This window comes from Labrus bergylta, chromosome 6 (genome assembly GCF_963930695.1).
Source record: "Labrus bergylta chromosome 6, fLabBer1.1, whole genome shotgun sequence".
In the NCBI taxonomy this organism is placed as follows: domain Eukaryota; kingdom Metazoa; phylum Chordata; class Actinopteri; order Labriformes; family Labridae; genus Labrus; species Labrus bergylta.
The window spans coordinates 12,344,434-12,371,427 of NC_089200.1; the positions used below are offsets into that span (position 1 = coordinate 12,344,434).

At 40.5% G+C, this 26,994-nt stretch overlaps 1 protein-coding gene across 2 annotated transcripts in view; it reads right to left on the minus strand.

The window, feature by feature from the left end:
* arid3a (AT-rich interactive domain 3A) overlaps nucleotides 1-25,196 on the minus strand; it is a 45,955-nt gene extending 20,759 nt beyond the window's left edge. The window contains exons 1-3 of one of the 2 annotated variants that reach the window (XM_065955760.1): nucleotides 24,901-25,196; nucleotides 10,302-11,059; nucleotides 9,929-10,211 (exon numbers count right to left, since the gene is read on the minus strand). In XM_065955760.1, the coding sequence (XP_065811832.1) occupies nucleotides 9,929-10,211; nucleotides 10,302-10,639 (621 nt within the window). In that variant the 5' untranslated portion in view covers nucleotides 10,640-11,059; nucleotides 24,901-25,196. The remainder of the gene's footprint in view (nucleotides 1-9,928; nucleotides 10,212-10,301; nucleotides 11,060-24,900) is intronic. The other variant, XM_020656342.3, reaches the window with a different exon arrangement.
* Between the last annotated feature and the right edge of the window lie 1,798 nt (nucleotides 25,197-26,994).

The window sequence follows — 26,994 nt, forward strand, 5'->3', positions numbered from 1 at the left end:
GACAGGTATAGGATCAAACGCATCATAATCCTAACTGATCGCCTGACCTCAGAAAAGTCTATCGACCACGGATGAGGAGAAAAAGGTGGCGACTGACTGTTTCTGATATCTTTACCTTCAAAAATAATAGCTGGAAGAATTTGCATAGCTGCTGAATATACCTCCACATTAGGAATGTCCTATGTGGCACAGGACCAAGCAGCAGTGATTTGTAAATCTCATGGGAGCTGTTTTTATCCAGGCCCTGAAATACAGCATTAATATATTTTGCAGTGTATGACCGTGTACATTTCCAGACACCATGGTCTTGAATACAAGTTTTGAAATTCACAGATGGGCCAGAAAGTTAATGATCTTTGAGTACATATCTTTTAATAGTGTGAAAGTCTGTGCATAAGGCCTCAGCTTTCAGAGCTTTGCCAAAGCATTTCTATGCTTTGCCTCTGTCATATATACATGGGTATAAAGTATCTCCCTGCTGACATGAGAAAAAGGTGAAAACTTTTCGACGAGGACAGGACATGGGTCCAGTATGGGCACTATCCTATAATTACATGCACTACATTCCTGCCTGTTACTTCCAGCTGCCACGGCTAACACATTTGGATAAGAATCAGAAATAGCATGCAGCTTTCCAAGAACCTTCCAAGAGTCTGATGTGCGGAGCTGAGAGCTATCCGTTCTGACCGCACGGCTAATGAGTAGTAGGACGATGATGGATGCCCAAACTGGGCAGGGCAAAACAACAGAGAGCAATTAAAGATCCTAAACCACGGCGCTGAAAGAGAGAACACGACTCATCCTGCAGTAAGTACAAGTCGTTATTTGGCACTACTTTTTCAATGTGATCTTCCTCAGAAAAATGTTCACATGAGATCTGTTAACCGATTTTGGCCTCAAAATGTCAAAGAAAGTCTGACTTAGATATGAATCTAATGAGCGTTTGTGTAAAAGCTGCACTACAGGTATTTATTCAGCGCCAGAGAAGATGCCGTGATAATGTTTGTGTCTGCTGGTAGAAAGATGATGACAGCGATAGAAGAGGTAGCTGAAAGTTCAGAGGAAAATATAGCAGCGTTTTGTAGAAAAAGAAAAAAAGAAGCAAGAAATATTCAATCTCGAAAAAGGTGCATCGGGCTACACTGCTGTAGCTCAGTATGGAGCACCACACAGTGCAGCAGAGGAAGACACGTGGTTGGGAGCTCACACCGTCAATCAAAGTGATGGATGGGCACGGCAATGAGATTAAATGGTTGACTACAGTGGTCTCAAAAACATATCTGGCACACGCAGCCCCATGCAGGACAGATAACTGTTCATGTGGCTCGTCGCAGACTGTGACGCTGAGGCCACTCGGCATACCACCGCCCCAAAATCAATATGTGGATGGGCTGCAGTTTGACATCAAGCTACCCACTCTCCATGAAGAGGGCTAACCCAACCCCCTTTATGGAGAGTGGGCTTTGAATTCTGACATGGGACATATGTAATAAAGGGAACCATTGGAAGGATTATGAGGTCAATACAATTTATAAGACGTCTTCAATCAATCGTTATTTATATGGCGCCAATTCATAACAAATGTTAGAAGACACTTTACAAAAAGTAGGCTAAGTACCTTATTATTTATCATATTACAAAGGAGCAGGTAAAATATCGTATTCTTTGTTATATTATCTACAAAGACCCAACATAAATCCATCATGAACACTAAGCAACATTTAGCAAAGTTAGGAAAGCAGCGAGGAAAACCTTCCTCTGAGAGGCAGAAACCTCGAGCTCATGTTGAACAGCCGTCTGCTGGAACTGTGTTGGGCTTGGAAAGTGGGATAGACATTCTTGTGCATGAACAATACTGACAACATGGAGGTCCACTCCTAAATACACTGCGTCATCATGGGTACTTTTGTTTGGAAAAAATAAAAATTCTGGTCTTTGACAAATTCCATTTAACATCAGCTGTCCCATTTCAGTTAGGGGCAAATATTGCAAACCACAGCAAACAAAGTAGTCCTAATACTTTTAAACATCATGGTTGCTGGGGCATTGGTGGCGCAGTGGTTAGTGCGCGCGCCCCATGTATGTAGTCCTCCAAGCGGGCGGGGCCCAGGTTCAAAATCTGACCTGTGGCTCCTTTCCCGCATGTCTTCCCCACACCCTCTCTCCTTGATTTCTGACTCTATCTACTGTCTTATCTCTGGAATTATAAAATAAAATAAAATAAAATGCTGCAACAGTTGTAGTTGTCTAAATGTCCATTCTTATTTTTATTTATTTTTTAAATAAGCTCCAATTGGAGAATCAATACAAATCAAAGTAAATAAATGAGATATGATAGCTGCATTCAATCGAAACATACCAATAAGTATTGTGAATGAGCTAGCCGGGGCCAGTAATTGGTACACATATAAATAAAGCAGCCATATTATTTTTTCTCCCATAGCGTTCTTACAAGCAGAAATATCTTTAGTGAAAAAAAGGCCTATTATCCGTTCATATGTGTGTGAAATAAGGGTGTAGGAGGTCAAGAATCACAATTACAGAAGGTCAGCTATTATCACACAGACAGGACAGTGCTGCTGCAGCATTGTTACGCGGGTCAAAAGTGAGTAAAAGATTATGGATCAAAGCACTCACAGGGTCTTCTGTGACACAATGTCAGAGATGTGTACCCTGCTCCTCATAAAGTTCGAGCTATTGATCAAGCAGATGGGATTCAGACCTTGAAAAATGTGTCTCTATCTGTGTTTGAGCAATTTCTTAATTGATTCTTTCAAGAATAAATGCTTTCAACACACGCCACCTTTTCAAAAGCATGCAAAGGCAATGGCACACATGAATCGCTTTTGTTCACATGAATGCCTTTCACCAGGTCGTCATATGAAAAGATGTCACATAGTGCCTTTGTGTGTTGACAACTCCAACCATTCAGTGCAGATCTATTGGTGGTCTTTTGAGCGAAGACACACGGCTACTGGAAAGAGTGTCCAATACAGGGACAAGAAGGGCAAGAAAGAGATGAACCAGTGGTTTTCTTTTTCTTTAGAAAGGAAGAAAAGAGAGATCATAAAGTAGATTCATATTTCACACACAACTGTGCAAAGATCAAGCTCAAAAACGCATTTCCCTTTATTTTATTTCCCTACAGATGGAAGTGAAAATGAGGAAGCTTGCGGGAATAACCACAAAAGTAATCAAAGAACATGCCAAAATAAAATCAGTAATCCACGGCACAACAGTCAAATAAAAAGGGAAAAAGAAAGAGCTAGCCTCAGCCTTTACGCAATCTCTGTTTACATTCCTGCTCCAGCCCTGCTCTCCTCCTCCATATTGAGCGCCTGCCAATTTCCAGAATCCCCCTGGCTGTACAGCTTCTGACATCAGCTCCATGCTGCACGCGGGGCCTTTGACTCTAAAGCTCTGCAGTGCTCCACAGTCTAAATGAGCATGTAGTACACACTTGACTTGGCAGTGGTTCAAAGCGCTGTGCCAAGTCAACTCACTGACTCCCCCCCCCTCTCTGTTCCTCGGTCACACCTACTCTCTCTCCTCCTGAGCTCTTCCTCCTCCTCGCCACAGGAAGACTCGCAGTGGTCCGCCCATGCTGCCCCGGCCTTTTGTTTTCATGTCATGTATGAGACCCATTAACCTCCCGTTTTCTTTTTGTTAAACACAGATCGCTGCTCACAGAGGTTTCTCCAGGCACAGCACCGAGAATGAAATGAAACCCCTGTACACCCTCGGGAAAGAAAAAAAAAAAAAAGCCAGATTGATTCACTTTGCAGAAATTAAAATAGTTTGTTTCTCTGGAGTTATACCTCATCTTAGAGAGTTAAATCCCAACAAACTAGTTGGATTAAACTCAAAAGTGGTGTCTCGCAAACAGCAGGATTAAGCATAGACATAGCTGGGTAATTCTTTAACACAAAAGGACGGCGTGGATTTGGAGGTATATGAAGGATAACTAATTAAGCAGATTAAAAAAAGATTAAAGTATTTTATTGTAAACAAATGAGTAAGAGCGTCTAGTGAGAATGGAGTAAGAAAAAAACCATTGGAACATAAATTAAGTTTGTATTCATTCTGAAAATCAAAGCAGCTGTCAGTAGATTTCATTCCAGGTTTGCCTTTCAAGTATTTGTTTTACCTGAACGAATCCACAGCTGTAAAAATGCACGTCATTTAAAATGCAAAAAAATACATGGTGCAGCCTCTACATACATACAACCCTTAGGTGGATCAAAAGGCCTGAATGAGACCACTGAGGAATATAAACCCAACAAGCACTTATCAGACGGCTGTATCAGCAAAAACCCGACTGGCAATCCCAATAAGTGTCACTCCCAATTGGCTCCCATTCAGGCTACACTTCCTGTAGTCAGTAACAGACCCCTCCCCCAACTCCCACATTGTGTGTGTGTGTGTGTGTGTGTGTGTGAGCAATTTAATGTTTAATGCCAGCTCCCCTCCATTCGCCCTGATCATGGTGAGTGCCATGAATTTTTAAAGACGTCCCTACTTTACTGTCCATCTGGGCTCCATCTGCCCAGCTGCTGGTGTTTAAAGCAGACAGAGACACAGGAGAGGAGACTTCAAAGGCTTGGCATGGCCTCTGGACCAGTTCTGGCCTGAGGAGGATATTGTTTATAAAAAAAAAAAAAAAAAAGGGCAGCAGAGTGGGACACCTTACCAGAGCATTGAAGAGGCTTCACATTAATGAAAGCAGACGGTAATTCCACATGTTTTGTGGATAAAAAGCTGCTCTGAAGCCAGAAAACTACAGTGTACCTGGGACACAGATCAGCTTACAAACATGAAGGGCAAAAGGAATTAAAAGTATAATATGTGACATTTTAGACATTAAAATGCAGATACACATTTATCTTTAGTAAATATATCATTGAGTTATAACGTTCTAAGTGAAGTCGAGTGTAGTCAAACTCCCTCTGAGGCTCAACATGTTCATGTGTATTTTTCCATGTGAACCCCCCTCCCTGTCCAACTGTGAGCCCTGCCACAGCGTGGGGGAAGAGAGACAGCCCCACTCAGGGACGTTGTTTGTCTAGTGTCGTTGTAAAAGCCCAACTTAAGGAGATCCAACGGACTTTCCGGTCCAAAGAAAATACTTAACTTGGTCTAAAATACATACAACAAGTAAGAACCGAATCGATGAAACAAAAAAAAAAGCAGAGGTAACAATGAATTGATAATGACTTGTCTTATTTATTATCATTATTCAACATAAATCAAAGAACGAGTCCAGCAAGCAAGCCAATTAGTTTAGCTAACATCGTCATGCCAGGCTTGAAAAGGAAGGTTAGGCTAGTAAATGTAGCCTACCTAGCCACTTTCGCGGCAGACACAAACAAACACAAGCAGCATATCGGCAGTGTGGACGTGACATGCTAATCAGCAAAGGTGAAGCAGCAAAACTAAAGAAGCAAAAGACTGGCGGATAAAAAAGACTGTTTCCTCGAAGCTGTCCATATGCAAGTTTTTGTCTGTTATAGCTCGGCAGAAGAAACTGTCCTGATAAAATCTTTTTCAGCTAAAAGTATCTATGTCTGTTTATCACGGGGGGGGGGGAGGAGAGGAAATCTCTTTCCAAACCTCTCAGCATTTGAATGTTGGTTGATCTCGACAGATGCATGCAAGCTTATTGGTCGTATGATATCTCTTGTACCATCAACTTAAAAGGAGTGAGTACAAAATTTAAAAATGCAGAGCCCAATGCAAGGAGTGATATTGATATGGACATTGAGAGGGTGAGGATTTATGGGGCCAGCTCGAGGTTTGGAGGAGGGCTGAAATAACTCTTTTGAAAGGACACTCCACCAGCAAAGCAAATCAGTTTCAATTCCAAAATAATTCAAGGATGCTAGCACAATTTGATATGTGTATCAAACCGCGTCCTTAATTTAATGCTGCACACTCTGACATATATGACACCACTGGCACAGCACCTTTAATAATTAGATTAATTCACTTTTAACCACAGGATAATTGAACATTGGAACAGACAGCGTGTCCTAGCTTGATTTAGTCTGACCCTTCATATGAGAGTGTGGAGAGAGGAAGGTGACCGACTGACCCACCAGGAATGCAGATTGGGCCTTGGCTGATACACTCACACAGCCTCAGGGCGAAAAAAACCCACCTGAAGTGGAGTTGGTGAGATGTTTCCTCACTGACGTGGCACCTTTGACCCAGGTAGAGTTAAAAAATGAATGAACTTGTTCATGGACATTTTTCACTGAATATTTGATGTTGAATTCCTTTCACTGGTTAGACTTAATGTTCTTTCTAATATGGACTCAGTCCTTTAGTACTCCACTTGTTATGAGTGTGATGTTGGGTTATATGTTCCCACACATATTCTCTTTTACCTCCCCCTCTGTCTTTTCAATTTCTCTTTTAAAGGAAGGAAGTCTCCCTGTTTTTGCCCCCTTAAGTGTTTTTTTTTTTTAAGAAGAGGTACTGTGGACATTGTCAGAGTCCGTAGTTGTTGTGCACAGAGACATTATATGCTATGCTGTGCTCTATAAAGGAACTGACTGAAGAAAGAAAAGGACATTACTCCGTTGGGAAGACATCCGACTGCAGCAGACTGATAGAGGCACGCAGGGTTTCTGCTGAGGATCTGGGGTTTGTAGTGGCCACATTATCACCCTCCCTCAGGCACATTCCAACAGCCTCCACCCACCTGCCCAAAATAAACTGTACCGCGTTAACCCCTTCCTCCCCGCCCTGTGACCTCCAAAAAAACACACACATTTAATTCCAGAACACATGGAAGTGTAAAATGTTTGTATCATTGATGTAGCCTGAGGCCTTATTCAGTTTTAAAAGGATTCTGCTTTGACAATGCGTGATCCAGTTTACTGCCCGTAATTGTTATCTCCAAAATCAAACAGTTGAGACCCTCCTTTAGTGTAAAGAAAACTCAGACATTCACAATGAACTAATTTCTCTTCAAGGGATATGACTCAGCTTGTCTGTTTTCAGTTGATGCATATAAATGATGCTTCTTCACACGTCTGCTTAAACTGCAGCAGCTGGATAGTGAAAAATTAATGCGTATGAATATATTACACTATGTTCTAAGAATAGTTGTGAAAGGTCCTTTTGTAGCTTTTTCCTTGTTGTGTTGGACAAAAACCTTGGACAACCGTGTCTCGGCAACATCCAGGACCACCATCTAGTGCCAATGCGCCCTAATAGGTACAGCAATCAACAACAAAAGATGAATATTTTTTAGCTTTGAATGCATATACATTTTTATGACGTTTTAAAATATCATTGTAAAACATATAAAAGACAGTGTGCTTCTGTTTTTTTTTTTGTATGAGATAAATGAGCGATGCAAAAGTCAAATATGTACTTAGGAGCATACTTTCAATATGATTTGACGATTTTACAATTCTTAACACCCTTAACACCCTTAACACCCTTAAAGAGCAAAGGGAGTGTGGACGTTTGCACTGAGAATGCATCAGATAGTCAGTTCTGTACTGTGTTCGTTTCACATGACGAGAAGAAACCACTAATGGTACTTTCGGATGGAAAAAAAAGCAGCAGAAGAAAAATGGCACCCACTAAATACAAATTAAAACTGAAATCACTGAGTTTGATTTTGCATGTGGTTAGAATTATCAGGGGAGGGACCGTCTTCCTCATAACAGGTCTGTCATTTTTGCTTTACCCACTGCAGACACAGCACTTTGGCGGAGGATTCAGAGGGAAAAGCTGCAATTATTACTAATCACCGTAATCATCCAAGCCCCAAAATTCACCCTGTGTGAATAATATGCAGGAGTGAAATTCTGGATTGACAACATTATAGCCTCTGAGCAGTAAGGAGGATGGGAGCAGCGACTCCCTGAAAACAGATGTGGCAGCTGTTGCTCTATTTCTTTTATCATTTTAAAACACAGAAGGCTTGAAATGACGGTTTATAGTTTCTGCTCCTTCTCTGTGAGGAGCTGTGCAGGCGTTACACAGGTTTAATCAACAATGGATTGGGAAACACTATCTTAACAGCCAAGATACTGGCTCTCTCGATTATATAACCGTCGGTGACTGACTGACATGTCATGATAAAAAAGCACTATATGTCCTCCCTGACACATGAAAACCACCAACTGTTCACACAAAGAATTTTACAGAGGGAGGGGCGCACTATTTAGAGAAACAGAGCACAGCTTTTCAGGGCAGTTTTATTCCCTACACTCTTTAATTACATGAAATATAGGCCTGAAATTACAGAACCTGTGGCTGGGTTTAAAAATGAAGCACATGTAGCCAGCGTGACTTCTACTGAGGTTAATTTGCCTCCAACATAACAAGGGCTTCATATAAAACACTGACAAACAACTCCAAAATCAGGATTAATAAAGAAAATAAACTGCTACTCATACCGTCACACATGTTGTTCTATGGGTGGAAATATTGCTACCAAACATGACAGCATTTGCTTTAAGAAAGCAGCTTCCATTGAATCATATGTGCTGCTTTTACATTAAATGGGGGCTCTGGAGATGACATCATTTAAACTAGCTAAAGTATTTTGGAACAAAATCATAGGCAGGTTATCGATTCATTATTAAAAAGATTCAATAAAAGATATCAACAAGAATACGAGATGTTTCAGTAGTGGAGGGCATTTTCATCTTAAAGAGCCCATATTTTGCCCTTTTTGGGGTTCGTATATTTAATCTATGTACCTACTTTTGTACGTTCACAATAGATAAAGTCTAAAAAAAGTGTCTGTTTTCATGTACTGCTCCTCCTTGCTCCCTCTACGCTCTGAGTCCGTCAGCTACACTCTGCTGAGCCCACTCTGCTCTGATTGGTCTGCCGATCCGCTCTGTCGTTATTGGTCGGCTTGCCACAACGAGCCAATGGGCTTAGATCAGTGATCTCACACTGACAATGACGGCGCACTGACAAATTTTTATCGAGGGGGGCTAGAACCGAGCTTTTCATGCAGCTAATGCTACAGCTAACAGGAGGAGGTAGGAGAAGCCGTGTTTCCGCAGACTTTGAATTTTTGCATAATAGATGTGCCTAAACATGCACAGGACACTTGGAAAACACACTAAAGAGCATATAAAACCAGAAAAAGCACAATATGGAACCTTTAACATTTGCTTCCATATTTTATTATTTATTATTTAAGTTCTTGCTATTTTCGCTTTATTTCAAATTCCTTGACTTCCTTTGTGTAAATGTACTTGGCAATAAAAACGATTCTGATTCTGATTTGTAGATTTGTCCACACGCACACCATTAATGTGGCAAATGAGGCAAAAAAAAAGCAAAAGAAATGCAGCATTAAACACTGACTACTTGAGTTTTTCTATCATAAGTAGCCACCAGTGAGGGGACTTCACTGCTCATGAGTCTCTCACCAGCGGCCCTCCATCTAAACTTAGCTGTTGACAGACTTAAATCTCTTCACATAAACAGCCCGTCTTATTCCACTGGGGCCTCCCTCAAAATATCCAGCCCACTATGTTTACAGTAAACGCCTGCATGGTAAAGCTGTTAAAATGTTGCCTGAGCCACCGCCCCCCCCCCCCCCCCCAATCGCCTCCCTCTGCCTTGCTGCTTCTCTTCCTCAGCAAGCAGTGCTATTCGTGACAGGAAATGACTTTTTTTTTTTCAAACTCTTTGGTCATATAAGTTAGGAAATGTCAAATGTCAGTGAGCCCCAAGCTAAATCTTAAGAAAAATCACTTCTTCCACAGATCTAACAGCGTCATGTGGCCACACAAACTTTTAAGTTGATCTATAATTCGTTAACATGTTCTTTTCCACCTTTTGTCAAAGACTTACATACAAATAAGAGATACAGAAGAACATACATCATAGTACAAATAAAAGCAGAGGAAAATCAGATGAATGAAGTAATACACCAGCATCCTACCTGTCTGAATTGCTCCTCGTAGGTCCATTCTCCGTGGTCCTGTGCACTCAGGTGGCCATGAGTGGCGTGCGGAGGGAGGATGGCGACACGGGGCTCCTGGTCGACGCTGGGGCGGGCTTTTAGCAGCTGAGAGTGCGGATGCAGCTGACGATGGGGCAGCAGGAGGATACCCTTACCAGGAGCTACTGCATTGTGGCCGGTGGGCAGACCCTCTTCCGCCAAGTCGTCGTCGAAGTCTTCCTCCATCTCGCCTTCAAAGTCGTCCTCGTCCCATTTCTGCTTACTATGAGATGAAAAACAGATTTGTATAAATGAAGAAAAGTAGAGAAGGAAAAGTTTGAGGGCTACCTGATCAAGTAGATAAAGTGCTTACATCTGCTCCTCCTCATCCGACCCCATCATGTCTTTGTAATGCTCTGGCCCTTCGTCATTGTCATCATCATCATCCTCGCCGCCGCTGCTGCGTTCTGACATGGGACTATCTGAAACCCTCTGCAACCCAGCAGCCACCGCACGCATGGCCGCCAGAGCTGCCATCTGGGCCTGCTCTGCCTCAGGGGCCGGGCTCCCCATCGGCTCGTCCCCTCCTCCTCCTCCACCTGTGCGGATCTGAGTGTGCTGTGCGGCTGCTTGCTGCTGAAGCTGCTGCTCCATTAGCAGCTTGGCCCTCTGCTGCCTATGCAGGTTCTCCATGACAGCCTGCAGCTTCATCTCCAGGGAGAGCGGCTCGGCGTTAAAGCTGCCTCCCCCGCTGAAGGAGCAACCAATGAAAGGCCAGGCAGGGGGACGACGGTCAACCCTTTTGTCCAGGGAGAGAGATCGCCAAACGTGCCTTTACTGAAGCAGCTACAGTTGTTTGGGTATGTGGGTCCTTGAGGAGGAGTGGAAGGACGAGGAAGAGGAGGAGGAGGAGGAAGAGGAGGGGGGTTGCTCAGAGCTCTGAGACATGCAGTCAGCGGTCAGTAGCAGCTATGGTGGAGACAGAGGCCTCTCTCTTGTCTCGATGGGTTTTCCTACAGTCAGGGGGAAACTGAGGCCGGTAGCAGAGCTAGGGTGCACAGCGTTCAAAAAGGCACAAGTTTTTGGAAGCCAAGATGGCAGGACAACAGTGTAGCGAGACACTACAAAGACCTAAAGGGGAAAGAAAAAAAAAAACTGTCAGACTGTTACTTCCCCTGTCTGCTAAAACTGTTTCCTTCAGGTGAATAGTAAAATATTTTTTTTTGTTGACTTTCCTTCAAGCAGCACGTTAGTCAAATACGTCTTTTTTTAAAACTCAACTTTCCATTCAGTTTGTCACAGAATTGGACATCTCTAAAACTCTCTGCTCTGTTTTTTATATTGTTCAAATAAGTCGAGAGAAGAGTGTTTTTTTTGTGTATGTTATTTATGGTTCCTTTGTTTCAATAAGAGAATTAGGCAATGTTGCTGGATGACACAGCAAGTAAAGAACATCATGTTTTTAGATAAGAGAGCGGTAACTACGAGAACAGGCTTGTAAATTATAAACACAAGTAAAAACTGAAAAAAATTGAAACAATGATGAAATGCCAAATTTCGCTCACTACTTCTAAATTTCAGTGTGAAATCCATATGAAGCTTCGACATCCAGCCCATGTGTCAATTGTCTGTTGTGCAACATGTGCAGCGCTACTCACACAATCAGACTCTACAAGCTGCTCACAGAAGACTTCAACCTCAACATTAAGAGGAAGTGAAATCACAGAGAGAACTGCCACTTTCCTCACCTGGTTGGCTCACAGCTTACATGACTAACAGCCCAAAAGAGAAAATAAGCAGCGTCAGACAGCTTTGTCTCGAGGCAGACACCATTCATATTTGGAGGTTAGACTTAGCTCAGGTATGACTGCTGAGTTTTCCCCTGAAATGTATTTTACTAATAAGAAACAAGCAGAGAGGAATTTTTTTTAATCACCTGATGTGGGCGGAAATTTTCCTCTAACAAACTCGTGCCTAGGTATGCAAAATACGGTTGCACAATATGACAGAATAAATCATATTTGGATCATTTCAAAAGATTTTCTGACTCATGATGAGCAGGGATGATCATTTTGGCAAAACGTTTTTTTTTTTACTGGAAGGAACATTAAAGCCATGACAATGTGACTGTCTGTACCACAATTCTGCAGACCACGATCTTGCAGCTCGAACAAAAAAATCAGACTCTTTTATATGCAAGATCTCACCATTCTAGTATCTAAGATGTCTGTTCCCTGATTTCATATGCTACCACTGATGCCACATATACGTACACATTCACTACAGGGAGAGTAACGGTAGATCCTGCCCCCTCTGTTTCCTAAGTACATGTTGAAAATGTTCGTAGAGTCTGCGGCTCCCATCAGTCAGTCAGAGATAAGAGCAGCACACAGAGTCAACAACATGTGGGGAAATGAATACTGAGTGCAGGTGTCAGACCCGCTGTGGGACCAGTCATGACAGGAGGCAGCAGTGACTGTATGTATGCCTCAACTCATTCAGATACACTGACTAATACAGGACAGACTTGAGGAACCACCAGCTGCCCTGATATTCTCAAGACTCCAGATTTGGACTTGGACAATGCATACATAAATGAATTAAGGGTTAAAGTTGTGTTTTTGTCAGTGTTACAAGCTTACCAACCACCCTGTTCTGATATTTAGTTTCTAGGTCACTGGAAAACCACAGTTATAAAGATATAGAATAAAGTATATTGTTGAAGAGACAGTACATATTCTAAATGTGATTATTTTACACATTTGAGAATATTTCTTCAAGAATTATCAGACTGTTTTGAGTCTATACTGACCCTATATATATATATATATATATATATAATATATATATATATATATATATATATATATGTATGACCCTTGTTACAGCTGTACATATCTATATATATATATGTAATAAAAGGTACATATTTACCCCATTTTTATTCAAATCAGGGGGGAATATACACAAATATGGGATCCTTTTTAAAAAAAAGTAAATTTATATTCACTAAACATCAAGAGTTACCTCTTAAAATGAGTAATCCTGTATGATTGGAAACTGTGCACTTTATGCACTTCTGCACTTTTACCCATGCACCATGCATTTGCACTTTAAATGTATTGTCTGTGATTTATTAAGTATATGTGACTATCCCTGCAACCAAATCTACTTATGGGTACAAATAAAGTAACCTGAACCTGAAAAAGACCTACATCTTATATTTTTGTCTTAAGGAAGAATCAGCAAGAGGATTTGCTGAGTCACAAAAGCAAGCTTGAAGAAAAAAAAAAAAAAGAAGAATTATCAATAAAACACCAAACTTGCTGCAGTCAGCAAACAGTTTGTCAGATGTCTAAACCACAAGATGAAATGTATAAGCACAAAGTTCTGCCAATGCAGCAAAGAGCCTTAAAGGTGTTAAATAAAACTCAACACACTGTAAAAAAAAAAAAAAAGAGTGTATGAAGGCATCCTATTCACGCAACAATTCTACACCACAGCACGCACAGGAACAAACATATGCTATGGCTGTATGTACCCAAAATGTTGCGCAAGGAAATAAGAGCTGTGAAACTTGTGTTTCTTCAGTGGGTGAAGGAAGTGACAACTGACTGAGCAGATGCAGCGTGGCAGCCGACAGATACTCAATATTGATTCATTACATTCTTTACAGGCGATAGAGGCACAACTGAAGGGCTGCAGTTGTCAGATAATGAATAGGACCAGTATAAGCAGGATTAAAATATCCTACCTAACTGGATCTGGTCAGACTGAGAGACAACCTTTCTCTGTCCTACTTACTGTGAGAAAAAAACAACAACACTGGGTTCAGAAGGACACAGAGAAACATGAATGGCACCAAAGGAGAGTCAATTAATTTTGCATTAAGTGACACAGGCAAATTCACTTTAGAACAGCCCATACATGCTCTGTTTGAATGTGGAGAACACATTACTTAACATGTCATGTAGCCAAACTCGTGTGCAAATAAAAAAGATATGTTGCCCTCTTTCCCCATCCCTCACATATCTGTCATTTCAAAGAAAGAAGTTATTACAACAAAGCTCTTCTGTGGACTCTTCCGTTGCAGAGAGAAGCAGAAGTGGTCTCTTTGTTTCATGTCACTATTCGTCTCAGGCAACATGATTTCAGATATAAATGGTGCAAATTACATTGCACCACTACACATGTTCCTACTGCTTCCCCAAATGAGGGGGAAGATTTGGTGCTTATAAAACACTTTTATTAACACAGAACTAGATGCAGACTACAAACCAAAGACAGAGAAGACCCCTATGCTTTGTGTAAACACACCATTTCCAGATGTTTCCATCAAATACAACACTTACTTATTTCACTTGAAATATTCAAAATAACATCAAGGAGCAGAGCAGTCACACAATGTTACTCATTAACACACACGGTGTCAGAATAACGCTTTAGGAAGCTGGTAGTACAGCTACCTGAACCTTTTCTGAGTTTGTCTGTTGTGAAAATGGGCCGAAAACTCCCTTTAGTATCTCCTTCTCAAACCATATGAATAACTAGACCTTGGCTGGAGTGATAAGACATTTAATATCTAACTCATCGTATAGCAGAAACCAAGCAGCTTCTGAGGTGGATGGAAGAATTCCCCTTAAAACCCCGTTGTGGTCCTGTATAGTACAGTAACCAAAGTGGGACATTACCACTGTAATATTTGGGTCAACTCTTGAAAATATAATTCCCTCAGGACAGTGGCAAGCTCCTCTGTGAAGATCTTTCAAAGCAGTGGTTCTCACCTTGTGGGTCGGGACCCAAAAGTGGGTCGCGGAGTCGTTTTTAGAATTTTTTTTTGCCGATTAGTAAATAACTTAGTTAGTAAGTTAAGTTAGTTAATTAGTAAAGAACTTTTAACTTTTGTACCGTCTGCAGTCCAAACCGCACAACCTGCATTAAATATATCCGACTGGTTGAAAAATATCCGAAATTTGTTTGTGGTGGGTCCTTACGCTAGACCAGTTGAGAACCCCCCTTTAAAGGGTTTCCACGTGCAGGTTTCAAAATGAGTACTTTGAAACTTCACCAAGACGATGACGAAAGACCACTCTACATCCAAAATAATAACAAAGCAAAAGCAAACTTTGAGTTAAGGCTTCCTTGAACCAATCAGAGGTCCAACACTTTTTCTTTAATTGATTCATATTTTCCATCCGAAAATGATATACACACTCAATTTGCTTCCTAACCGTCATCTGCTCTGTAACATTGATCTCTGACCTCATTGGGATGGAAGAAGTAAAATGTATAAAACAATGCGGTAAAAAGCTTCACATGATACGACCTTATAGAACATCTCTCATATTGCAGAGCAGTCTATAAGACCCTTTTTAACACCTTAATTGGCTAAAGAGACGCTGGCCATGTGGGTTAGGTGGCAGGGGGGACTTGTGGCAGCGCAGGAGGAGGAGCTACCAGGACAGAAACTTTGAGAGTTGGCTGCAAGAAGGTGGAATGAGAGCTAAAGGGTTAATCCTCTTTTCTTTTTTTTTGACCCACTTTTGAGAGGCAGAAGATTGCAAGGTCTGAGCAAACATTGAGCGATAAGAACCAGAGCTAAGGGTCTAATTCCAACGAGATAAAGAGACCCACACCACCTCACACACATGCACACACATATATACTCTAACTACCTGCATAGACATTAGGTTTGTTAAATGGACTCTAGAAAGAGCAGTGAAGCGCTCTACTGCAAAGAACCATGCTAGACTAATTGTGGCCTTTTTTTTTTTTTTTAATAACTCAAACCCCACTGCAGTGTTTGTATAATCCTAACATGTTGAACACAACATGTGTGCTATGAAATAGATTTCATCGTGCAGCAAAAAGGAGCTGAAAATCCTTTTGGGCTTAAACAGTGAGGTGCTCGCGCTGAGGGTTGTTCAAGCCCTCATGCAGGTACCTTTCTTGAATCTAAAGCAAACAAAGTTTTCCTTTCATCTTATGTGCTGAATGAGCAAATTGTTATTATTATGATTATTTTTAATCTCAAGGCATTAAACTGAACCTGTTTTGCTTGACGGGTAAATATGAGAGAACCAGATTCTCAGTGGTTAATGATTTTCATATCCTTCTAGACAGATCTCTTTTTTGGCTCCACTTCCTATAGATTAAATGTAAATCGGTGTGGGAGGTGCTAGAGCGTGTTGTTTGGCTATTCTGTTGATTTAGCGTGAGTCTCTGCTTGTCTTTCTTGCTGTTCTGTTCTTTCTTTATCAAATTAGTGGCTGTGTTCGTGGTCCTGCCACACTTGCTTTGAATGAAAGACTCAAACCTGACGTGTAGTCTGCAGGTGATTTCTATGATAAGTGAATGTGTGGATGGAAGTCTGTTGTCAGGTTTTATCACATCACTCAGCACTGGTGTCATGCAGCATGTGTCAGTGTGTACTTTGTGGCTATGTTAGCAGTGTAACAGGCTCTGTACTGATGCTATCGACAAACATTCTTAGACAAACATAATACTTTTTTGTTTTTTTGGAACTGAAGTCGGTAGCTGTTATGACACTGATAAGTCATCCAATCCTGGAACACAGATATCCGTTTAGTCACAAAGATACAGTTCATAGAATACTGCCCTGAACAATTGCAGAATGATAATAAAAACTTTACAGGAGCTTTAGAAAGAATGATCTACAAACTCTAAGTGTTCAGCAGCTTGCAAAACATAGGGTCAATGCATGCATTGATAATAGAATCAAACTACTGAAGACCTGGGGGGCCACTGGTGACCTAGCGGTTGGTTTGTGGGCCTCATGTACAGAGACTGTGGTCCTTGAAGTGGGCAGCCCAGGTTTGAGTCCAACCTGTGGCTCCTTTCCCACATTTCATTCCCCACTCTCTCTCTCTCTCTCTCTCTCTCTCTCTCTCTCTCTCTCTCTCTCTCTCTCTCCGCTTTCTGACTCTAACCACTGTTCTGTCTCTAAAGACTAAAATAGCCCCCTCAAAACATCTAAAAAAAATGGAAATAAAAATACTAGAACCTGAGGGGGAAAAGACAGCCACGCCTTTCTAACTTCAAGCTCTTTATATGTGTAAGTTAATTTCTGTTTACGACCGTGTTTACATAAATACTTTCAAGAGCAAATAAAGTAAAATAACATGTAAATTTCTCAGCTTTCATATTGTCTTATCTTCAACAGAAAAACAGCAACAAACCGCTAACAATGTTTGCTTTGCACGAAGACATAATGTGCTTTAAATGAACGGCTCTGGGCGCTTTCCTTCAGCTAAAATCAAGCAAGGGTGTCTCTATTTTCCAAGGAGAGGTTACTGATAAATCTACAGTCATGGGGCAGTTTGGGGAAATTCAATCATAAATTGGGTTTATATCAAATTGAATTCCGTTTAATTTAAAAACAAATATTGGTGCTTTATTCTTAAACAAGGGATTTGTTGGCATTCATTTTGTTTTTTAACTTTAATTCTTTTCACCACTGGTTAGCAGACAGAAGTTAAAGAGTCACTGTGTATGGAGAAGCCAAACAGAAGCCATTCATGATCCTTTCTACTTAAAAAAAAAAAGGAAGCATAAAACAAGAAGTCGGTCAGTGGTGCTGGTCTTGATTATGTGACCCTCTCTCACATTCCTTGCAGTATTACTTCTCAAGGCAATAACACAGGCTCCATTGAGCCCCACTGCACCAACAACTAGATCATTGAGGAAGTGTCGCACAGGCTCGTCACGCACTCTCCGCTGACCTCTCACAGTGAGCCAAACCTGATTAGCCCGAGCTATGCCATAAATTAAGTGGGCATAGAGCAAAAATAATCCACTGATCCACCTCTCTGCATGGAAATCTGTGGCTATCTATCAAGCAACAAGAAAAAAAGATGGCTGCAAATGACTTGGTAAATGGCATGACACACTGTTTGGCTTCACCATACCGTGTTTGCTGTAGTAAATACTGTTATTTAATGTTTTTCACACTGAAATGAGTGAAAAAAGACAGAAAAAAGGACTTCTCACAAGAAGTCACATTTTATGTGTTCATCTTGCAGATGTGTAACTTCAGAGTGTATTGTTGGATTGGATTATTAGATGAGTATAAAGCACCATTTATGTTCATTACTGAGGCATTGGAGAATCATTGAGCGCTGCAGGCTGATGATGATTGATTTCTTTGAGACAACTCTTATATACAGGGATATATGTGTGTGTGTGTCTTAAAGACTGTCAGACAGAATACACATAGGGAACATTATTCTCTGCCATAGGGAAGAACTTCCTCTAAAGACAGGAAAAGTCATCAGATAAAGAGTTCAAAAAAAGAAGCTTTCCGCTGATTCAGCTGAAATGTTTGCAGCCTTGCTGGTGGATATTGACCTCCCCATGCTTCAACCATGTTACAGCTTCTCTTTACAAGAAGACTGAATTATTATGAGAGCAAACATAAATCTCTTGTGTTGACAGCTCTGCTGGAGAAACACAGGCTGTTTTAAAAGAAGGTGAATGCTGACATTACTCGTGAAACACTGGACTCCTTACGTCAGTGTGTCTTATGTTGAACTCTGTTCCAGCTGAGATGTTAGTCCACCTACAGTTAGTAAGCTGTCCTGGACTTCAAAAGTTCAATCACAATTTCTGATTCCATTTTGACAAAATGTCTACTATGTAAAAACAAGGAGGTTCTGTCTGGATTTATTTCTGTAGGTTAACAGTACAGCTGGATTTTTCCACTGGAGTTCAGATGATAGACAAAAACAAGCTACGAGACAAACTAAAGTCCAGCATAATGACATGTTTTGTTATTTTTACCACAATAATTGCAATTGCCAGGAAAGCCCAAGTATTAATAAACTATGCCAAAGTTGCAAGCCTTTAACGTCACCTTCAATTTGCCTGCTCTCAGTTTAAAGTTAAGGTAAGGCTAGTTAAGGTATGAAATGAATGCATTCTTTTTTCTTTTTTTAATTGGGATGAATTGTTTGCTATTTTGTCCGTGGATTCTCCTCCTCGGTGTCTCCCTGTGGTCAGAGTAATGGGAAAGATCGACACTGCTGCATATTTTTAAGTCTCATTTCACTTAAAAAGAACTCTTACAGCTAAGTTGAAAATTAATATCCACCTTATCAAATCAAACATTTCACTTTTTCATCGTTCCTTTAAGTGGTTTTCATTTAGTTTTTGACCAGACAAAGTTCCTTTTTCTGTGGTTAAATGAATTTCCTAAACCTTCGATCTACCACATGGTCTGTACTTTATTTCAAAGTAAAAGCAGGACTGAATTCAAACAGCAAGTAAAGTACTCTCAGCATTAGATGGTACAAAAATGAGTAAATACAATTCTAGCGATTTAAAAAAAAAAAAAAGCTAAGTAATGGAATCTCAAACACGCTATTAAACGCTTTAAACGCTGGTTTAAAGATATTAACCATCGCAGATAGTCCCCCACCGCGTCTTATCAACATGCTGGCATGTTCCTTTTAACACTCACAAGGTGGTTATTTGATGGGCTAGTGTAAAATGAATGTATCTCTAAAGTATCCGGTCAGCACAGACCTTAATTTCAGTCATCATTAACCAAAACCCATTGAACAAACTCCTTGACTTCGAAAAGAGGGAACATAAGGTGCAACAATGCTAACTTATTATTGGTTTAATGATTCATTCTCTGAGCACTGTTAGCTAGTGAAGGGCTTTTGTGCTTCAGTGAATTTGTTTTGTAAGTTTTCTGTACATTTCAAATTCCTTCCTGTTTGATTTAACGCTAAAGTGTTCTGTCAGCGTGATCAGATACTTTAAACAGAACTGGAGATGTCTGTGGAGGAGAAACCGATTTCCTGAAAAAGTATTTATACAAGTTGAATGAATGAGTTTTACGTTAAACTACTTCAAATATTTCATACACTTCTAATACATAATCAATGTTTCTATGCCTGTGCTGTTTTCTTGCTTCCTGAAGAAGCCCACCAACACAAACTCAAATTCCTTGTGTGTGTGTTAACAGACAGTTGGCCGTAAAAAAAAAAAAAATGTGAATCAAGAGACAGGAGTCTGCATGTTGCTGCTCGCATAGTTTAGCTCTCTGCTATTGTAACTCTACACTGACGGTATGATGGTAGTTCCTCTAGTATGAGGGAGGAGGGGTTGTGGTGGTGCCGGTGGTGGGGGGAGCATTTTCATTGAATGGTCTGAATGTCCCAAACTGGATTAACGTGTTGGTTTATATGGTGACTGTGCAGACACGTCATGGCATTGTGATCTTTAACAATCAAGTCTTTTGTCTGCAAAGAGGTGATGGATGAGTGGGAAATCTAAAATAAAGAGCTCAGTGATTTGGACGTGGAGAGTCAAAAAAGAGAAACGATCACCCCTGCGCTAGATGTGGATTAAAGTTTCATGTGCCCGAGCGGTGGCTAATAAAAAGTTTCATGTGCCTGAGCGGTGGCTAATAAACTCTGACAGCTATGTGTGCTCTCAGGGGAATCTTTTGGCACTGATTTGATTAAATTAGCCTTTGATTGTTTGGGCAGGCTGCCAGCGCTGGCAGACTTAAATATAAAATACAAATGCTTCAGAATTGATGGACGCGTCAGTGTGTCATATGTGCTGCAGCTGTGTACTGGTATCCAGGCAGACCAATACCAGGATAGATCAAGCTGACACTGAGCCAAGAGTCGGCCACTGCCAGAACACAGAAAGTCTTCGACTGTCTGTGCAGCCAGGATCAGTAGCTGCAAGGTTTCCCAAAAGCTCCGACCCTCTGCGTCAGCGTCAGGCCTGCTGGGATTCCCCCATGGCTCCGGCCCAGGCATGAAGTAATATGTGAGTTTTTTCCCTGCATTTTTGGCAGGATAACAGAGTTAAAGCCCCACGTGCCGCACAGGCCCTTCAGAAATGTAGGTTTTGGCACAGGAACAGCTGAACACCTGCCAAGCCATGCAGCTTCCTACTTCTTTAATAGCAGGCAAACTTGTGGTGTGCACACACAGCGCTTATACACACAGCAACACATCTCATGCTGGTATTTACAGGGGGATACTACTGAAACATTCTGGTAATACAATGTCGGCTTTAGGCCAAAGCCCACACCCTTAAGCCCTGAAGGCTGATTTGAATGTAGGGACAACATAAAACGTAACCTTTATAACCCTGCAGAGGATTATAGTTTGATCATAAGACAACAAACAGGCGTCAGACCCGTTCGTCTTGTCTCTGCATGTTTGTCATTAATGCACGCCACTAACCAGTTTACTGGCAAACTGCCAGTGACTGCCGCTTACTCAGCCATGTTGCTCACAGGCAAACTGAGTACGCTATTTGCATATTACACTTACAGCTTCCAAATGTTCTTCAAATACCCTCAGGCTGAGATCAGGCGACCGACAGGAAGCTGTGCAGATTTCTGCTTGTAAACGTTTGAATGACAAAAAGGCCCACCTTTCATCTTAATATGTACGTTAAATACTCTTAAACAAGAAGGTGACAACCTGCCAACAAACAGAACTCCAAGATGGGATGAACATGACTGACACACAGGCCTTTGTGTGAACCGGAGTTTGTCAGATCACTTGATGAGAGAAGGCCAGGGGGACGAGTTCACAAAGAGCCCGGCAAAGCAATGGAACAGAACATAGAAGGACAACCCCAATCCAAATACATGACTTAAAGAAGTGGAGATGGCTGATGACCAATGGGCCATTATAGGTCAGCAACGCCCGATATCAAGCGGCTGTTGAGCAGATATCTAGATTATTCTTTTCAAGGATGTACCCATTTAATTATCTTATGCACAGTCAGAAAAACGACGCAAAGCTGCGATCAGTAATGAAAAGATTTAACTCGTGCTGACGAACAGTTTGAGTGCTGTATTAAAAGTTTGGTAAATTGAATCTTTGTAGGTCAATTAATTAATATTTCTACAGCCCTTTGCTGTTCAGCAAATAGTGCTTTCTCAAAACATGACAACTTTAAAAGAGACTTTGTCTTGTGGTAATAGTTGTTCTTTATGATACACTTTTATACAAACAAAATCACTGTTTTTACGCCATCTATTGCTTACAGAATAATGTCTTTTTATAGTCTAAAGGAAAGAAATGTTTACTCTTGTAATGATGTACAAATGGTGGTAGTAGCTGTAATAGACAAATAGTGATGACAGTCTGAAAGTTAAACGCAACATCATGCAACGTTACATCATAATGTCATTATGGAAATATACCAACCAAGTCCGAGTGTGACACTTAACACATCCCCTCTAACGGGAAAACTATGAATTACAACCAAAGTTCATTAAATTGAGAGTAACAACAGGAGTCTTTATGTAAACCTGGTTTCACAACACGCAGTTTTTTTTTTATTGAGGCCAGTCTAAGATGTAAAAGCGAGGGTAGGTCTTTAAAGACCTGAACTTGATCACCTGCCATACGTTTCTAATCTACAATGGGCCTGCAACCCCACCTCCACTGCAGCAGCATTTCTCTCAATTAAAATCTCTGAGCTTGTAAACTTCTGCAAGATACCATATGTCAGATTGGACCACAGATTAGTGGCAAGCCTCTAAGGTGATTGGAGGGTGGTGGGGTGTAGGCTGCGATAAGGGCCCGGAAATCTCTTAAGAATTTCAGTGCTTAATAATCACACCGGGAGGCCGCATGTTCATGGTTTAGCATCTCACCCTTTCTTTTAGGAACTAAAGGCACTTTGACGTGGAAGACATCAGGCATTGAGCTTGTTCAAAATGTTTTTCACATCAAAAAAAGGAACAGGACCAGTAAGTGACGGCTGGTCCCCTCTCAAAGTACTGTTAAAATAAGAAACCAAGTGCAATAAACCTGACACTTTTCAGCCAATGGCTGTTGGTTCATCTTTATCTTATCAATTTTTTAGAAAATAAAACTCTCTTTATTTTGTTCCTGCTTTTCCTGAATGCCGATGCGGGTTTACATAATTTCCTAAGTCATTTGTTATGCCACAATAAACCCAAATCATATTAAAGTACTTATATTTAAGTAAAGCTTTTATAATGCCAATCCCACTTTTAACATGCTTCTGTTGTTTTAGCAGCAATGGTTCGATTATTTTTAATACACATTTTCTTCATTCAACTTCTAATTTTCAAAGGGTGAAAAAGCTTCTTATACTTCATTAAGCTCAGACCAAGAGGCTGAAAATCCCCACTTACCGCAGGCTAATTGTTGAACAGATCTATGTTTATGGCCATTAAGACAAAGTGCTATATGAGGCTCTAAAGCCAAACCAGCTTCCTGTTTCCCTTTACTACCCTGCCCCCACTACTAGGTGAGAAACTATAACACTAGCCACAAGCCAAGTCAGTAGTTTTGGCATTGGCTGGGATGTTTGTCTGGTTTATGTATTGTTCCATTAAAAAAACAGTGGGAAACATTCTCCCAATCCACTTGGGATGTCGGCCTCATTTACACGTCAGCTGACGTCATAGAGAGGACTACACAAACCATTATATACAGTGGATTTTCCCACCACCCTGCTGTAGTACAGACAGCAGCTCATTGTGTCCATGTCACTGCCCTGACATGTTAGACTTGACTTGATTTTAACCACTAAATATTTGCTGACACTTAAAGACACTTATCGTTCCGTTACACCGTTATTTTTAACTTCCCATGAAACACCAACAACTTGAGGGATTTTACCTACTGGATAACTGTAGACTGAATTGTTGTGATATAACTGAAGACTGCTCTACAAGTTATTTTTTACATCTTGGTTTGGCTGTGTTTCGACATGTTAAGCTAGAGTGTAGTCCTGTCTGTGGTCCTGGTCCTGATAATTACAGCCTTGCCAAAACAATAGGCTACAATAGCCAATTACAAAATCATAAGTGTGAGAAGCAAACAGGCCTAGAAAGCTGCCAATTTGTTCACATAGCCACTTTTAGCTGTAAATCCCCATTTGGACAATCAGCTTTTTTTTCTGTTTAGAGGATCAACATATGAAATACCTGACCTGCTTAACTCATAGGCTACTTACTGGATCCAGGGACTCAGATTTTGAAAAGGGGTTAGTTATGAAGTCAATATAACATGCTACAGTCTACAGCTTGTAAAGTGTATCACCTCGCCTGTCTATTTGTATTGAAATTATGTTTTGGAAGTTATCCATTATGAAGACCATGCCAAAAGCTGCGGTGTGTGCCAAGGTTTAGATGATCCACACTACAAATAAACATTTACAAAAAATAAAATAAATGATCATATTGTCACACTTTGACCCCCAAAAAGGAAACGTTTTAAACTTTCATAAAGGCCCAGTTGTTGATGCTGTCACATGGACTGGCCTTTATAAACACGTTAAAGGGCAACAGGATTCACTGTGAAAGACATTAAGGGGGGAAAAAGGTGGGCTGAAAATGGACAGGACGTGCCGCCGTCATGAGCAGCAACATTAATATAAAAAAATCCTGTTGATAAGCAGATTTTGGCCCACACACTTATTTAACAGCAAACACATGAGCAGTTGGTTTATCCGATGTTGGATATCCGATACAGTAAAGCACCGGATAATACTGTTAATAATCAGCTTGTAATACCAGCTGACATAGTCATGGTGAATACTGACAGTCTATGGTAGATGTTAGTAGGATACAGCTGAAGTTAAGTTTTGTAGCTTTTTTTTTCTTCTCTTTACAGTCGATTAAAAGCCGGAAAATGTTTTGCAAAATATTAAACAGTGTCGTTAAATTTAAAAAGAAAGATGTTGCCATTATAGTGAGCGTAGGTTAATGTACACTCGGTGACATATGGCAGGTGAGTCCTCTACCACAGCGATAGATTAATGATTAGGAGATTTGATAACCCCGCATCGATTATATTATAAATATATGTATATTTTTTAAAACGGCGTCATATGAGAAACGAGTAAAACTTTAAAGTAGCCGAAACGAAGAGCCACGTAAAAATGAAACAGAGTTAAAAGGCAAACGAAAGATAAAGAGATGTTAAACTTACCGCATCGGCTTCCGTTCCGTTTTTACTCTGTTTGGAACCGGAAGAAACATTCCTGTTTTCCCCGTCTCTGCATACAGTCTCTCTCCCCCCCCCCCCACACACACAACCTTTCGATTACACACACAGCTGAATACACCAAAAAGAGGAAGCGGGGAGGTGAATCGCGTGTTTATCAGCTATTAAAGTGGTTTCATTAGACTGCATGATATCCACGCAATCGGCATTGGCGTGTAATTGTGTTTTCAGAGTTCAGAGTGTTTGAGAGTCACCGCAACGTATAGACGGACAGAGAGAGAGAGAGAGAGAGAGAGAGAGAGAGAGGCGTGGATAGACTCTCCGGCTTGCACAGTCAGATCATTGGTTGACAAACAGTAATCAGATGCAAATTCCTAACCTCTGAATCAGCAGGGGCCAGCCCCCCTCCTCCCCCCCCCCCTCCAATATCGCCTCCACTTTTCCAGAGCAGGGGGTGTCAGTAAGTGCAGGGATTGTGAGGTAGGCCTATAGAAGTGGGCTCGGAGAGTTGGGCAACAAGGTGGAGTTGTAGGCTGCAGTGAGAATGTGAATCATTATCTCAAACTTTACTCAAACTGTGCTGCATATGAACCCTCAACCTGACAGCCAGTTAGCCACAATGCAAACTGTAAGAGTGACACTGCGGGATAAATCAGTGTATGTTATTGTAAAGTAGCCTAATACATAAAAAATATATTATAAGATAAATAAGATAAGATATAATTTATTCATCCCAGCAGGGAAATTTAGGTGTTCCAGCAGCCAGCGTACATACAAACACACAACACAACACATATATACATACATATCCCACCCATACAAAAAAAAACATGAGCCCACAATACATAGCCAGTGTATTGTATTTGTATTTGTATTCAATTCATTTGCACATTTAGATAGGCTATTAAAAATAATCACTCTGCCTAATACATCATGTAGTTTCTCAAAAGTAAAGATTTGATCAGACAACACAAGCTCTTCAATCTTCATTAAAGGGTGTTTTTAAAAAAAAAATATTTTCTGGTAGCTTATTTAAGAGCAAAGAACGATTTTATTAATTAAGATTTTATCAAATGATGAATGCCATTTGAAACTAGTTGTTAGTAGGAACTAAACAAGTAATGTTAGGCTATTTGTTTTCTCTTTTTGTTTTAATACATATACTATCCTCTTGTTTCACCTCTAAAAATCTATCAAGTTGTTAATGGAGTCTTTTTTTTTTAAAGTCTTCACTAAAAGGTAAAGCACAACTAATCTTATTGTAGATAACCAGCCTCTTTTATTTATGTCTTGATGCTTAATTTTCTCAGATTGTATTAACTGGTACACTGTAATTTACTTTCGTAGAGGCTCGCAACACTCCCATAGAGGATATGAAGGTATACTGTACATTGGTCTGTTAAGTTTAGGGGGAATTATTTAACCCACGTTTTTAACCTGCAGAACATGTGTGGATCCCTGCTAACTAAATTAATGAATAAACTGCGACAAATCAATGATTAACCCCCAACACCAGATATTACACAGCTGATGGTAACTGCTGCTTTTATTTGACACAAATGGATATTTAAATAACATGCCAGAATGTCCAAAAGAATAAAATTGTAAATGACACTGCTTCATTTTTTCAACATGTATCACATTAAAACCATAAAAACCTGCTTTACAGGCTAAACACAGTGCATTCAACATTTTGAGATACAAAATTCCCATTGAAACTCCTTTAGATTCTCCACAGCACACATTACGTGTTTAGAGTCTAGCATCATTTCAAACAATACTACTGAATGAGCCCCCTCTGAAGGTTGAGCAAGGTAAATGTGTTTAGTTGTCACATATTGACAGCACCTAGGAGGATTAATTATACATCACAGAGTGGTAAAATAATACACCAGAGTGTGAGCAAGTGAACAATTTGTATGAACCAAGCTACATAGTTAAAAGTGCATATTTTAAAAGGTAAAAGACTGAAAATAAGCCATTCAGCCACAGCAGTCAGATAAAGTCAGTTAGTCTTTTCTGCCCTCAACCCACAAATGTTTTCAGCATTAAATAATCCCTGCATGGCCATCTCTCTAT